Raw genomic sequence first — 14,951 nt, 5'->3', positions numbered from 1 at the left:
ACCCACAATTGACCCCTCCGATTCGGATCGACCCCCAGTCTCAGATCGACCCCTGCTTTGGTTAAATAGACCCTTGGGGGTCTATATAGACCACTTTGGCGACCTCTGGTCTAAACCCATGATCCGTCGTCTACCACTGAGGATATTTATGTCACCCCCGTGCGAGCCAGAAGGAAAATCCAGATAGGTCAGTTCATTGGAAGGCGTGTGGTCTTTCACCTGTGCACAATTTTTTTTTTTTTTCCTTTCTGAAAAAAATTGAGGTAATAAATAATTTAGAGAATATAAAATTCAGGTTTGTCACTATTGGGCCATTATTTCACTGAGCTGATAGTGTCTCTCTCAATCATTCATTTCCTGATTAACTGACTATCTTTGGTTCGGTATTCTGCCGTGCAACTGAAAAATCAACGCAAGCGGTAAACAATTCACATTTGAAATTTTTGGCACATTTGTATGGTAAGCTACACATGGAAAAAAATTTTATCGGTTTTTTTTATATTCTATTTCAGCGTTCATAACATAGGCAATAGAAATAAAATAGTTGTCCAGCCACTTTTCTCGGAATCTATAGTGAAGCACTTTTGTTGTTTTTTCAATTGCACTGCATTATTGTGCTCATTCATTGATTGAATGCTTTGTGGATTCATTTATTCTTTGATTTGCTTAGTTATTGTTTCATTTGTTTGTGATCTGTGCATTGAAATATGCATAGTAAAGCTCTATGCAGATGATAAAATTGAATCTCAGCATATAGTAAGGTGCTATTTTCTCCTTTTAAATTGAGAATTCGTTAAAAGAGACATTTGCTGAGATTATTTAAGTTTCAGAGACTGATAAAATGTTTACCAACTATCTTTTTATGACCCACTTACACAGCTGCTTATGAACTGTCTACTAATAGAATCATTGAAAAAACAGGCAGAAATTATGAAATTTCAGTTCTAACTGGTAAAGGGACATCTGAAAGACATTCTTTTTAGTATGAATTGTTTTCTGAGATGGAGTAAAGTGGTTAAGTATAGTATGATAGGGATATCTTCTTTTTTGTTGTTAGCTTTAGTTAGTATCTGATGCTCTATATTTTATAATGAAACAGCTAAAAAATAATTTACTTGTTTGATTATTGACCTACTCGGGTGGTTATATATGTTCTTTTGAACGCATTACTGTGAGAAAACAATCAAATAAAATTTGATAAGTTATGCTTAATTTATATGAATCCAGAGTACAGTATCGCTTTTACATAGCAAAAGAATTCTTCTCTCATCATGAGGAACAACAATAAAGAATTTATTAACATCTTATACACAGAAAGCTACAAACGTTTGATGCACCCATAATAGTGTACACACAGCTTAGGCGAGAGTTTTTCAAAATAACATAGATATCTCCACTTATTTACTGTTCTTTCTTGTGGTTGTCAAACCCGTAAGGAGGCGGTGGTTCTTGCTGTAAAGAAAAGTATTTTAGTACAGTCAAAATAACATGCCTGTTTGACTCACATGATGGTTTTGACAGGAGCGAAGATACTTAAATATTGTTATTTAGACAAATGAGCTATTGTTAATTTTTACCCTACTTTGAATTAGACCCTATACAAACCAATACAACTCACAATTAAGACAAATGAGGTATAGTTCAGAACACAGTTTCTAAGCTTTAATCAACTGAAATTAAATATAACAGGAAAGGGCAATATAATTGTGTTTCTCTGTATTTTTATTTTATTTTAATCTTAAAAGTATTGTGTTTTTATTCTTATTTTGACTTCCAATAGGGGGTCTCAGGGGCACAGTCAGTTTTTGGTTGATTGATTGATTGATTGAATGTGGGGTTTAGTGGCACAAGGTCCAAAAACGGACATACTGCGCCAAACACACGGTTTTACAGTTTTTGGTTGAACCATTGACCACAGAAAAGTTCCAGCATGTTAGTAGGGCAGTGTGTCACCTGAAGAAATACTGTCTTTGCTAACATGCTTATTTTTAAAATTTCGTTTGGCTTTCATTTAACACTAAACATACCAAATGACCATTTAAGAACTTTTGCACCGAAAATGCGCATATCGTTTTATTGTTTTTGCACTTCATGACTTTTTCTAACAATTATACACACTTAATATTCTATTATTATTTTTTGTACTTTGTTTGTTTCGAATAATACTTGTCTTATACCTATTTCTACCACAACTAGTCATTCGAACAGGAGAACAATTTATAAGGTTATCGGATCAGAAATGACGACGTGATGCCTGTTCAACATATTGCATTAAACGAGTTGCTGTGTGTAGTGAGTTCAATCAGAATAACTGTTAATTCAAATTTCAAGAAAGTACCTAACATTTTAGATAGGCACTTTTGTGTCAGAAAAAGTGACAAACACTAAATGTTTTGGTAAGTAGCTTACATTTTATTTTGATAGCTTTACTTCATTTCTAACTTTTCGTTTTTACCGAGGAAAATGTCGAAACAATCGAGACAGCACAAGTTATTAGACGAAATAATATTAATTATAAGAATTATAATTATAAGAACTATAGAAATAATAATAATCAGAAGAAATATGTTTGAAGAAAATGTACAATAGAAACACCTTGCATATGTAAAAAATGCTTTGAGCAATGAATTAAAAATTCTTATTCCTTGTGTTTTTAAATACATAAAAATTAGCAATATACAATTTGTTTCATTATAATAAAGTTTTGTAGTTTATTTCCTTCCTAACATCCATATTTCATACATTCAATCAAGAAACAAAGTTTGGTCATTTGATGGTAGAAATAGGTATACATTAAGTGTTGGTATGATTAGTGTTCACCCATATTAATTTAAATTGTGTACCAAAGACAATTTTGGTTTTAGGCTGCTTTATTGGTGAATGGCTTAAACCAATTGAAGACGGTTTTGTTGGGGGAAAAATTATAGTTAATAACTAAAACTTGGAGAAAACTAATTTAAGAAATTAGCATCTTTTACATCACAAGGAGAAACAGAAGGTAGAATATCTTAAATTGAACACCTCTTTCATTATTAGGACAAAAAGCATCGCTCTTTTACGACCCTAAAAAACATCTGAGTAAGTAAATTGCAGACTTTTAAAAAAAAAATCCATTGAGAGGCCATTCATCTCCTATTTTATAAACTTTATTCGAGTGATCCGAAAGAATTGTAAAAACTCTCTGTATTAAACCTCAAAAACACACACATATAAAATAGGAAAAGGCGTAACATACCCCATTTTGTTGATTATTGATGTTGGTTGGAGGCCCATACATTGTTTGAGGATTATAGGGATGCTGATAGAAGGTTTGCATGGGTGGTGGATAACCAGATTTTGAATCTACAACAACAAAGTTTCTTTTAGAGACAAATAAATAATCCTTCTATTAGATTATACAGTCAACTCCGGGAAGGAAATGTTTATGTGTTATTTTTTGTGGTGAGAGTGAAGAAGAAAAAAATATAGTTTTTCTGTCTGATTTATTTTCAGCATTTTTTATGCAATAATTTTGAAATTTCTACTTCAAAATACATATACCAATTTTTAATGGCATGGAATGTAGCAATGTTTCTTGTTTACTTCATTTTTCAGCATTAAAAAAAGACGCAATCTTCCAGTATCTGGACAAAATGCCTCAAGTCAAAGCAGATGAATTTGGTGAAACTATTTTTATGTGTACAAATGCCTGGCGGAATAATATTAAGTTCGGGAAAAATTATTGGAGAGTTGGGAAATGTCTGATGTGGAGGATTTGTTCCTCAGCTAAAAATTACTATTTTTTTTGCAATACAAGACGAAGAGCAACAAAAAATAAAAGTGAACACATTTTTGTTGCTACGTATTATTTTTCAGTCATTTTTGTATTTCATTTTATGGGTCATTTATTTAAATAATATGTAACAAAAAAGTTTGAAACCATTAGATAAAATTGTTTTCAGAACGGATAGAGTGAACCGAAATTTCGGTCTCTTTCGGTCACCAACTCAACTGGATTTTGGTCTGACTGTATTTCATCTCAAACATATTTTAGAGTTCAAATATTTTTGGACTCATTCTTGTCGGCAAAGATAAGTGTATCACACCTATAGTCGTGATTCCCTTGTTTTTCGCTTTAACATCAGAGTAACAATGAAATATCCAAATAAAAAATTAGAACTTTGCAAAAATAAAATTAATTTTTTCATTCATTTTCAAAATATTTGTACAAAATATTTTGTGCTTTCCTTCTGAATCTTTTTTTTTTCCTTCACCCGATAGCACCCATGCCGATGATGTGAAACAATGAGTTTGCCATCTATACTTGACTCATCTTCTTGTAACTTAAGCATCAAACCAATAGCTCCTACTATAATTAGTTTTTTTAAAAGAAAAACCTAATATCTCCTATTTTCGCTAAATGTCTTAAATAATATACACATATTTATTAACTAATTTTAACACATAAACTACTAATTAATTTTTTAATTATGGCACAGATGTTGGGAACGTGAGTTTGAATCTAGCCTTCGGCAGGATTCTTGTGCATTAAATGGTGACTGATGCACATGGGATCACAAAGTTCTCCAAATTCCCATAATAAATCAATACCTTTGAGGGTACTGAACTGAAGTTTAATTTGCTCCCTGGTTTAGGTCAAAATTAAAATTTGCGGATGAATGGAGTATGAAAGGGCCCTACCTGTAAAACAAACTGTGACGCGTGTGTGGCTAAAAAGATGTCAGAAAACCTGCCCTTTGCCTAAAATTCACTTGGTTTCCCACAACAAGCTTGCTGATATTGGCATTACATATATTTTATTTGGCCGGGATAGCCTGGTCGGTAGGGCACTCAGCCCACGTGCAAGCGTTTTGTGGATGCGATCCCAGACCGGCCATTGACTCTCCGTGTTGTAAATGGCGACCGATGCACGTTAAATCTGTTGAGTCACAAAGTCCTCCATGTACTCATAACAAATTATACCTCTGGGGGTACTGATCCAGGAGCTTCCTTGTCTTCTGGATTGGGTTCAAAATGACAAGTCTACGGAGTCGAACATTAGTAGGTGTAAACCCAATATTGGGGATGGCTGTTCGACGATGGATATAAAACAAAAAAATAACATATATTTAATGATACTTTAGAAGGAATAAATTACATAGAGTACCTAGTGGAGGAGCCTGATCTGAAGTAGATCCCTGATAGTGTCCGTAAGGAGGAGGTGCAGTGGCTCCACCATCAGAATTGAATCCAGGAGGAGGAGGAGCCCCCGGATGATTGAACAGTCCTGTAGATGCAGCCTGCGGATACATTCCTGAGCCAGGAGCATAGGCATAGGGAGGAGGATAGATGCCAGGATAGGGAGGGGGCATATCCATAGTATAAACACTGTTAGCTGCAAATAAAACATTATAGTTTAGTATTTTAACAGAAAACAATTTTTCTCTTTTTTTTCAGGTATTTCAAAGACACACTGAGTGTAAAAACTTGCACCAAGAAAAATGCAGGGTGCAATATGACTTAGACATACATATAGGAAATGTTATGTGAGTTTGACGGGGGGAGGGGGATATTAAAATAAACCACAAGTTTGTATCAACTTTATTTTTTATAGGGTAATAATTGGCACTGAAACATGGTTTTCTAAGAAAAATCTATGTTTAACACAATGTTGTGATCAGGCATAATAAGGAACAAAAAAATATACGATTTTTATGTTATACCGCTTTGAGAATTAGCAATGCAAGGGGGGGGAACTAGAGATGAACTAAATTTTATTTCACTTTTATACATTTGAACCTTTTTATCTCGAAATGTCTAAAATCAATGTATTTTCCATGCTTATGTTGAACATTTTTTTTAAAAACCTTTGTTTCTCGAATTTCTAATAATCGAGCACAAATGTCCAAACAACATAACTTTCTTTATCAGTAGAACTTGCAGACAGAAGACATTAATTTCGTAAACCCACAGGAAGTACAGATGGACAGGTCGGGGATGTTTCTTGAAATTTCGATCACTGTCCCTGCACTTCCTTAACTTTACAATGATACTGGCAGTGAGTGAGAGGTGGATGAGCCAGGGGTGGTTAGCTTTTCAACATAGATAAGAAGGGCAGGAATAGAAATTCACCTCAAAATTGCAACCAATGGATCAAAGGATAATTAGGAGTTTTAAAGTGAACAATAGAAAACAATACAGTCAGAGAACAAAAGAGGTTCCTAAGAAAATATTGGCTATAGGGGATTTGCTGCTCTTTCTAAGCTTAAAAGAATTATCAAAATAAAGAAGGTTAGACTTCAAAAATCTTTGAAAAATATTTTCAGTGTTAAATGAATGTGAAAGTTTTTTTTATGTAAATAGATGTATTTGGTATAATTAATTTACAGAAATGTCTGTATTTTTCTACTAAAAACAAGTAAAGGAAGAATTTCTTAATTAAATTTAATTTTTTAAAGTACTTGTATAACTCCAAACCTCTTTATCTCAAATTTTTTGTCCTTCCCGTGAGATTCGAGATAAACAAGTTCGACTGCAATTATTTTTGTTAATTAGTGAAATTTTGCTTAAAATTAACAGAAATACTTTAGTAAAAATACATGCTAGCTACATAAATAAAATAACAAAATTCCTCAATTTTCCAAACACATTTTTAAAAAAAAATCAGTATAATATCTCAGTAATCACTGACAGTGGCTATTATATACAGTTAACCACAAAAAATTTTATGTTTGTAATTTACACATTATATTGCATATTTTATTTCAATTAAAAACTCCACAATACTCAGAAAAAATGGCAGGGCATTAAAGACAATAAAAATATATAATATAAAAGGAAAAAATATTTTTTTAAAATAACATTTTGATACTTTGTTTACGTTTACTGGGATACTTTGATAAAGTATCCCAGTAATTTTTTACATTACGACTGCATAATGAGAAAAATTATATTAAAAAATCAACACAAAAATAGATATTTCCAAAAATTGTCACTACACATAAAAATCACTTATGACTGATAAATTTTTATATATCTTTACCCATATATTCAAAAATGATTTTGCTATTGTAAAAATTTGGGCTTAAAATTGTATCCAAATTAAAAAATCCATAAAAATCATTGTCCATTGTTAAATTTCAACTTGTCCATGCATGTCAACTTGTGCTTTGCAAAATAAATAAATAAATAAATAAAAAAAAATATGCATTTAACAGTCCTTACAGTAAAAGTTATTTTCATTATGAGAACATTTCCCATAGCGTCATATGGAAAAAGGTTTCACAGAGAAAAACATTTTTCAAAAAATAAATAAATAAAGGTCTGTTAGAATAAATTTAGAACAATGTTGAATGTTTAGAATAATGGAAGAATTTCAACTTTCAGAGGGAGAGCCTGATAATTTAATTTAAAAAAAAAAAACTCTGCAAAATAAAAGCTTGCTAAAAAATATGGCGTAAGTGACCGATTAGACTTACAACACCGCACTATCTCACCAAGCACGTGCTACCTATTAATATATGCTGAATTAACCTGGTATTTATCTTATCTTACTAGGACACAAAAACAAAGTCTTAAGAGGCGGGGAGGAGAATCTTACAACTTGCTTTTTCCTAAAGTTGAATTTGTGAAGGAACCGTTAAACGGTAGTAAATTTTCCCTGAATAGATCCCTGGCAAAGCAAGACTTTATAATAATAAATCATAAAATTTAGCAAGTTTATAATTATCTTTGCTATACACAGATACCAGTTCATAAAAAAAAAATCTTTTTAAAAATACGAAATCATCACACAAAAGAAACTACAATATATAAGCATTCTGAATTCAATAATAATTAAAATCTCACTTAATTAACTAAGTAAAATAGTGTTTCTAAAAATAAAATGACAACTGGATAGGATCATCCTCTTAATGACGAATAATATTTTTCTGCATATTTATTTAAAAAAATAAAGAAAATTTGATAACAAAATAAACAAAAGAGGTCTGACCCTTTATTATGAAGAAAAAATTAAAACAAACATTATAGAGAGAAAAGCATTAGAAATGTATGTCTTTACAAATGAAATGTGTTTAAAACAAAAGTATTCTGAAATTTTTTTTATTAAAATATAAAATTTATGTTTTAACTAATAGGAATAAAACATAATGGAAAGTAAAACGATTCACAATACAAAAAGTAGGAGTTTTTCTGTCTTCAAATTTCGTCGACAGGGAATATATTAAAGATTAAATTAGATAAGAGAAAACTTGAAGAATGTTAAAAAAAATGCTATTTATTTTACTTTCTATTATAAAATAAAAGATAAATTGGAGATAATTGAGAGTGAAGACGAGAGGGAAAAAACCTACAGGCAGAAAAAAAAGGGGGAAAGCTTAAATTATGTAACTATCTTCAACTATCATTAAATGCATCAATAAAATAACACGAAATAAAAACAAAGGATTAAAAAAAACGCAAGATATTTGTTCATTTATTATAATAAAAAAAATTTCAGGACAGAAATCGGGGGTCAATCCATGAGGAAATCTGGGCCGATTGGCTGCCTCTTCACAAAATTAAACTTCCTAAAATGTGTCCCTTCACAAAATTCTACTGACGATTCAAATATGACGTGCCAATTTCTGTAGAAAATAAAACTGCAATTTTTTACTTTTTAAAAGAAAAATCTTTCTGCAAGAACTCTGTAGCATTCTGCGACAATCTCACTGTGATTCTGCCACAAGGGTCCACTTCTTAACTCACTTCTTCATGAGCAACTCAAACAGAAATACTATTATTGCAAATGTTGGCAATAAAAATGAAAATTCACAGAGCTATTAATCATAAGTATCAGAATTAACCATTGATGCATATTAAAATGTAATTAAAGATCACTTCATTGAACTCACCAGGAGGAGCATTTGGAAAGACATCAGTAGGAGGAATGAATCCATTCACGCCACCTTCGGGTGGCATGTAGGCTGGAGGTGGAGCAGGAAAATAGGGACCCTGGTGAGGAGTATAGGCAGGAGGTTGGGGAGGCATGTACTGACTAGCTGCAATCAATGTATTTTTAATTAAATGAAAAAAAAATTTCAAAAATAAAAATAATGAAGAAAGAAGTCAGGCAATACCTAGCATTTTTTTTTATATAATTTATTAATCTTTTATTCTCTTTTGAAATTTTAAATATAATTCTAAAGACAAACATTAGAACCTCAACTTTGGAGACTTTTTGAATGAAATTGACTTAAATCTGAGTGAAAAACCAAAAAAATACATTTCGATTACTCGAAAAACTCAATGAACATAAAATAAAGTATTTTTAAAGTATGCATAATTCAAAAACAAAATTGAGATTCTAATCAGTTGCAATGCTCAAATAATTAATTTTCAAAACCATGGAAGATAATTAAAATATATATTAAGGATTAAACAAATTCAAAAGGACATCACATTATTAAAACATTTTTCAATACACACCAGAAAGTTGTCCTGTAGTGCTCTGTCATTCTAAACTCTTTCAATTATTACACTTCATTTAATTAATTATAAATACTAAACAGAGTGGGTGGTGGTCAAGCATTTTTTTTTTTGAAGTATATTTTAAAATCAGCAAAATGCTTTTTGGTGCCAACAAGGAACGTGTATGAGGCGTGCCGTAATTCCGTCATTTATAATTATATTTCATCTCATGTCCCTCACTTCTTCTCAGACATTCCTGATATAAGGTTGCAAAATTTTACTCCATATTTTATTTAAAACTATATTTGATAAACTGTTTTTTTTTTTACTGATATGTTTAAATCACATGCACAGGGTGCGTAGCCAAATTATTTAACAAAAAATAAGCACCTTTTAAGCACTCAAAAAATATTTTTAAGCACTTTAAAAAATATATAATTAGGCAGCGTTGGCAAGTTTTTTACAATTAACAGTTTTATCTTGTTTTAATCATCATATAAAAAAAAAACTTTTGGCATTGTTTTTGACGATTGTCAAAAATCATGAAATTTTGAATCATGTAAAACAAAAAGTGTTTTCATTCCCTATGGACTGACAATACGCCGAAATAGATTAGGATTAAATAAATTGTGAAAACGTTGGATAGAACAATGTGAATTGTCTTTCTGCATAATACGAAGCGAAAATCCACATAGTAAAAAAAAAAATATCATTTTGAAAAAGGGAAAATTAAACACTTTTTAAAAGCACCGAATGCAAAAAGCACCTTTAAGGGCTTTTAAAAAACTAAAATCGAAAATAAGCACCTTTCAGCACTTTTTAAAAATTCAACGCACCCTGATGCATCTTGTACAGAATATTTAACCTAACTCCATCATGAAATTTAAAAACTCCATCATGAAATTGTGAAATATGGGTGGTTTCCATAACTTTCTCAATCATCATAAGCTTAAAACAACACTATACTACCATGGAAGAATTTTATATGTTAAGCTTTATTTTCAATCTTTTACACTTTAGTATGTACAACATTAGGAAATTTTCCTTAACTCATTTTCATCATAATTTAAGAGAATTTTCTTTATTTATATTACTACTTTGCAGTTCTTGAAATAAATATTAACTCTATTTTTGTCTTTTTTTCTGCATCCATAGATATATATATAAAAGAAACATCAACTTTTTTTCAACATCCTATTGGAATAGGGGAACATAAAATTAAAACTGTCTCCAGACCAGTGATTCTCAATTACTGCGCCATGGCACTTTTGCTTGCTGCCAAATTTTAGAAAAATTAGAATGCTTTTTCTTTGATTTCGATGAAAAGTTTAAATAAAGAAAAGCATTTATATACAATATTATATATATACTTTTTATAATTTCTCCTCGCTTTAATGACGTGAACATCTTGGACGGCGATAGTTCTGTCTCTGACAATCTTAAAATAAGTAGGAAATTTAATGACTATTAAAATTAGTAATTAACAAAAGAAAGCAAGTAAAATATTTACTTGCAAAAGGAAATAAAAGTTAGCAATTAAAATAAGCTGAGCCATTAATAGTTATAAAAACAAATTAACAAAGGATAACAAAGAAAGCTAACAATTAATAATAAACAAAAAAACAAGCTAACAAGGGATCACTAAACATAACAATGAATGCAAAAATAACTTATAGTTAATAACTATAAAAAAAAGCTAAAAATTAATAAACAGCAAAAAAAAAGAATAACTGTTCATTCGTAATTAATCCCTTAATAAATGTATTGTTGTTCTTGTAGTACATATTTTATTTCACATTCAAAATTAGTATCATAAACTAATTTACAAAGTGCATTATAGGTAAGTAAACAACTTTTTTTAAGTTTATTTTTTTCTCTCTGTGTGCCGTTAAATTTCAAAATCGTTAAGAGTGTGCCACAACAAAAAAAGGATGAGAATCAGTGCAAAACAAATCAAAGAAACTATTTTACCCATTTTTGCAGCTTTTACCATTGCTTGACCAAATTCAATGGCACCTCCAGAGAAAAACTTCAACTTAAATGTTGCTCTGCCTGTCCAGTTTCCTACAACACAAAAATTTCACACAATGTAAAACCTCTCTACAACACTATTTTTTGAAGAAGATTGTTATTACACAAGAGGATATGTATTAACTATAAATGTATATATTAATTTGCAGAAACAATTGAAATAAAACAATGTCACAGTTTTTATTAAAAACAATCCGATATTTTTGTTCATTCTTCTGACAGTTAAGTCAACCAACAAGTATGCATTAAATTCCAAGTGCGTACAAAAATGATTTCTGTTTGTTAAGGGTGTTCCATCCAGCCTCTACAGAAAAAAATTCTCTCAGGTGTTAATGTGATGCGTGTGGTCATGATCCGCTTTTAACATGATGGAAATTAAATTAGATAGAAATGTGATAAGGGAGGTAATTCTAAGAATGAAAGCTCTTGGGGGTCGTCAGCACTGAGTCTTTTTCTTGTCAGAAGAAAAAGGCAAAATATGATAAAATGAGATTTTTTACATTATTTGAAAACCAATAATAAATGGAGAAAATAAGTTTGAAATTTGGATGAAAAAAATTTGTTTCACAGGGGTTTATTACTTCAGAGAATATTGTAATAATGAGAGTTGAATAACATTAATTGATATGAAAGTTCGTCGGGACTGCGAAACATTATCGAAATAGGTGGATTTATTTTCGTATCGGATATGGTAGTAGCGAGAGGTCACTGTATTTATAAACTTATTTGTGAAGAATCAAGCGACACTGAGAGTTACCTCCAGCTTGGGCAGTCACGGCACCTTTGATGTAATTTGCTCCAAAAAGGGGTTGTTCCAGTTCAACTCCTGACAAAGAGAAGAACGGGAAACTGAAAGACTGCAGAGCATCTTTCTCAGATTTATTCATAAAAATTATCTGAAAGAAAAAAGAAAGAAATACATTGAGATATTTATCGGATGATATAATAATAAGAAGAATGGACTAACTTACTAACCCTGTGAGTGGTTAGATACATTCTGCCCTTCTTGGTACCTCCAAACTGTTTCACATCATTTCCTTCAATTATAAACTCCACCCCATCACAATACAATAAAATTCTGCATGAAAAGATAAACTTTTATTAGCGAGAAAATTAGCTTAGAGAAGCTTTATTAAAAAGTTTATATATACATACATATATAGTGAAACCTTGTGTTACGGGCACTCCTACAAAATGGACGCCTCTTATTACGGTCAAATTTTTATTTCCCCGTGAATCTTCTATGAATAAACCATTAAGTATAGTTTGTCTAAGTTAAAAAAGTCCTCCCACCACCAAGTCTGTGGCCGTCTGGTGCTATGGAAACAATACCTTCTCTCTCCGACCCGAGCTGAAACCACTCCAAAACAGTGACCCTGCACCCCTACTTGAAATAGTCATACCTTGTTACCATAGTCATCACCACAGATCCAGACGAATGTCTGAGGGAGTTCTTATTTCAGACAAACTATATATTTCCCACATAGCGGACACTTCCGTAAGCACTGGACAGTCATTTATGCCCCAAAAAATTTATTTTCTATCTCTTCATACCGTACACCAATTTTCAAAATTTGAAAGAAAAATTTGTTATGCTCCTTTATTTTTTATGAATGAAAATTTTTTGCTTAACCATAAGTAAAGATATTTTACTTCCTAAGAATCAATCCTTCACCTTTCTTTATCTCAGCAAAGAATGATAACAGCATATGTGAAATATCTTTTCTTCTAGAAACCACCTCACAAGCTGAAATGAAATGCTTTCCAAGGGTTGCGGTTTTGGATGTCCTAAACTGACTAAAACTGTAATTGTCTTAAAGTGTCCAAAACCTTGCACATTGGAAAAAGGAAAAAATTATACGTGTAACCATTGTACACATAATTAAATATATTTGATACTTTTTACATAATTTACCTTAAATAATTAATGGAAAATAATATAATAGGAAAAGAGTAACTTTTGAAGCTGCACAATTCATTGAATAACAAGAGTAAATACCTTATCCTTAGAATATGCTTTAAATATCGATAAATTATGTTTTTGCATAAGGAAAAATAATGCAATATTAAAAATCAAGTTTTTTTAATAAAACAAAAACTTGTCTTCATTTCGTTTCTTGTTCAAAAATCACCCCATTATTTTTTTTCAATTCTGATATAATTTGAACAAAAGGGTTCTGGATAGTTTAAGACAAGACTGTTTCAAACCGTGGATTAATACATAATTCTGTCCTAAACCTTGCAAACTCAGTTCTTTCCCACCGAAAATTCTTTCCTTTCACTTCTACACCTGAATTTAGCACAGATGGTTTTTTTAAAAAAATCTAGTTGGGTGTTCATATAAATAAAACATTTATTCAGATACTTGACAGATGATCAATTGCGTACATTACAGCTCCTCATTGGGCTTAGTGCCTAACAGTTTGTCTAAAGTAAGGACTACCCTACCCATTCATCTGGACCCGTGGCGGTAACGAGGTACAACTATATTAAGTAGGGGTGTGGGGTCATTGTTTAGGACTGGTTTTGGCTTGGGTCGGTGAGAAAAGGGAATCTTTTTCTTAGGTCTACTGTGTTATCCCTAGAGTGAAGAGAAGCTACCTTCCCTCAAATGCACTATTCTAATTTCCATAGCAGCAGACGGCCTCAGACTTTGTGGTGAGGGTAGTTCTTATCGTAAACAAACTATACCGGTATATATTGTCGTTTTCTTTTTTCTATGCATCGCATGAAGTTTACCTTCAGAGAGATTTTACCCAGTTTCCTATCAAGGGATGGGGAGTAATAATAACTGACTCAGAAAGACTAAAAGCATCTATTTGGAAACATATGATTGACTCGAATATCTCCGTAAATATTCATTTATCTGTAACTACATCTAAAATTATGACTATATATCTAGCTTTTTCATTTTGTACTGAAGAAAAAAAGCTTTTAAACATTTAAATAAATATCAATGAATGAATAAAAACATTTACATAAATATCAATGTAAATAGTTATTTTTATATAAGTGTCATTATTCTAGAAACAGTTTAATGAAGTTTGCTATTAATTCGTACATTCTTCTCGTAAACAGACAATTTATTCAGTCCAAAAAATTTCTGTTTAACTACATAATCTTTTAAATTATTACTTAATTTTACTAAAATGATATTAAAAATTATCTAACAATTAGTAAAAAAAAAACGAGTCATGAAACAATTTCATTTAAATGAATTAACTCACATTTCTCCATTGTAAATAAGAACTCCACCATTTGCGTGTGCTGTATTCAAAGACATTTTGATGGAATGTATATAAGATCGTAAAATATGCGATTATTTACTTAATCGGGTTCTTTACATAATTGCGCATATAAATTAGTTTGACATATCATATGATGAAAGGCGAATACAAATGGTTTCCAGAAATTCTAGAAAACGTAATGTTTGTTGCATCATTTCCGGTTAAAACCGAAACTTCTCGTGAATGTCATAAAAAAAAAGACGC

General features: G+C 31.0%; 1 protein-coding gene across 2 annotated transcripts; it reads right to left on the bottom strand.

The window, feature by feature from the left end:
* Positions 1–1,269: 1,269 nt before the first annotated feature.
* LOC107449559 (WW domain binding protein 2) lies at positions 1,270–14,929 on the bottom strand. Of its 2 annotated transcripts, XM_016065116.3 has the most exons (8): positions 14,688–14,929; positions 12,436–12,538; positions 12,218–12,356; positions 11,401–11,493; positions 8,874–9,020; positions 5,147–5,374; positions 3,236–3,342; positions 1,270–1,452 (listed from the first exon to the last, which is right to left on the bottom strand). In XM_016065116.3, the coding sequence occupies exons 1-8, from the start codon at positions 14,741–14,743 to the stop codon at positions 1,402–1,404; spliced, it is 924 nt and encodes a 307-aa protein (XP_015920602.1). In that variant the 5' UTR covers positions 14,744–14,929; the 3' UTR covers positions 1,270–1,401. The 2 variants fall into 2 exon arrangements, with proteins under 2 accessions (XP_015920602.1, XP_042907364.1); XM_043051430.2 differs by lacking the exon at positions 3,236–3,342 and having other exon boundaries at positions 14,688–14,916.
* Positions 14,930–14,951: the final 22 nt, after the last annotated feature.

This window comes from Parasteatoda tepidariorum, chromosome 9 (genome assembly GCF_043381705.1).
Source record: "Parasteatoda tepidariorum isolate YZ-2023 chromosome 9, CAS_Ptep_4.0, whole genome shotgun sequence".
Classification (NCBI taxonomy): Eukaryota; Metazoa; Arthropoda; class Arachnida; order Araneae; family Theridiidae; genus Parasteatoda; species Parasteatoda tepidariorum.
Note: the sequence above shows the minus strand (reverse complement) of the source record. Positions and strands in the feature narration are given on the sequence as shown.

What these genes read in the sequence shown, in the direction of transcription:
- LOC107449559 (XM_016065116.3), bottom strand. Translation starts at nt 14,743, where the DNA reads ATGTCTTTGAATACAGCACACGCAAATGGTGGAGTTCTTATTTACAAT. An exon ending in GGTAAAAGCTGCAAAAATGG is followed by an intron (nt 9,021 to 11,400) that starts GTAAAATAGTTT and finishes CATTGATTGCAG; the next exon opens with CTAGTCAGTACATGCCTCCC. An exon ending in AGATCAGGCTCCTCCACTAG is followed by an intron (nt 3,343 to 5,146) that starts GTACTCTATGTA and finishes TTGTTGTTGTAG; the next exon opens with ATTCAAAATCTGGTTATCCA.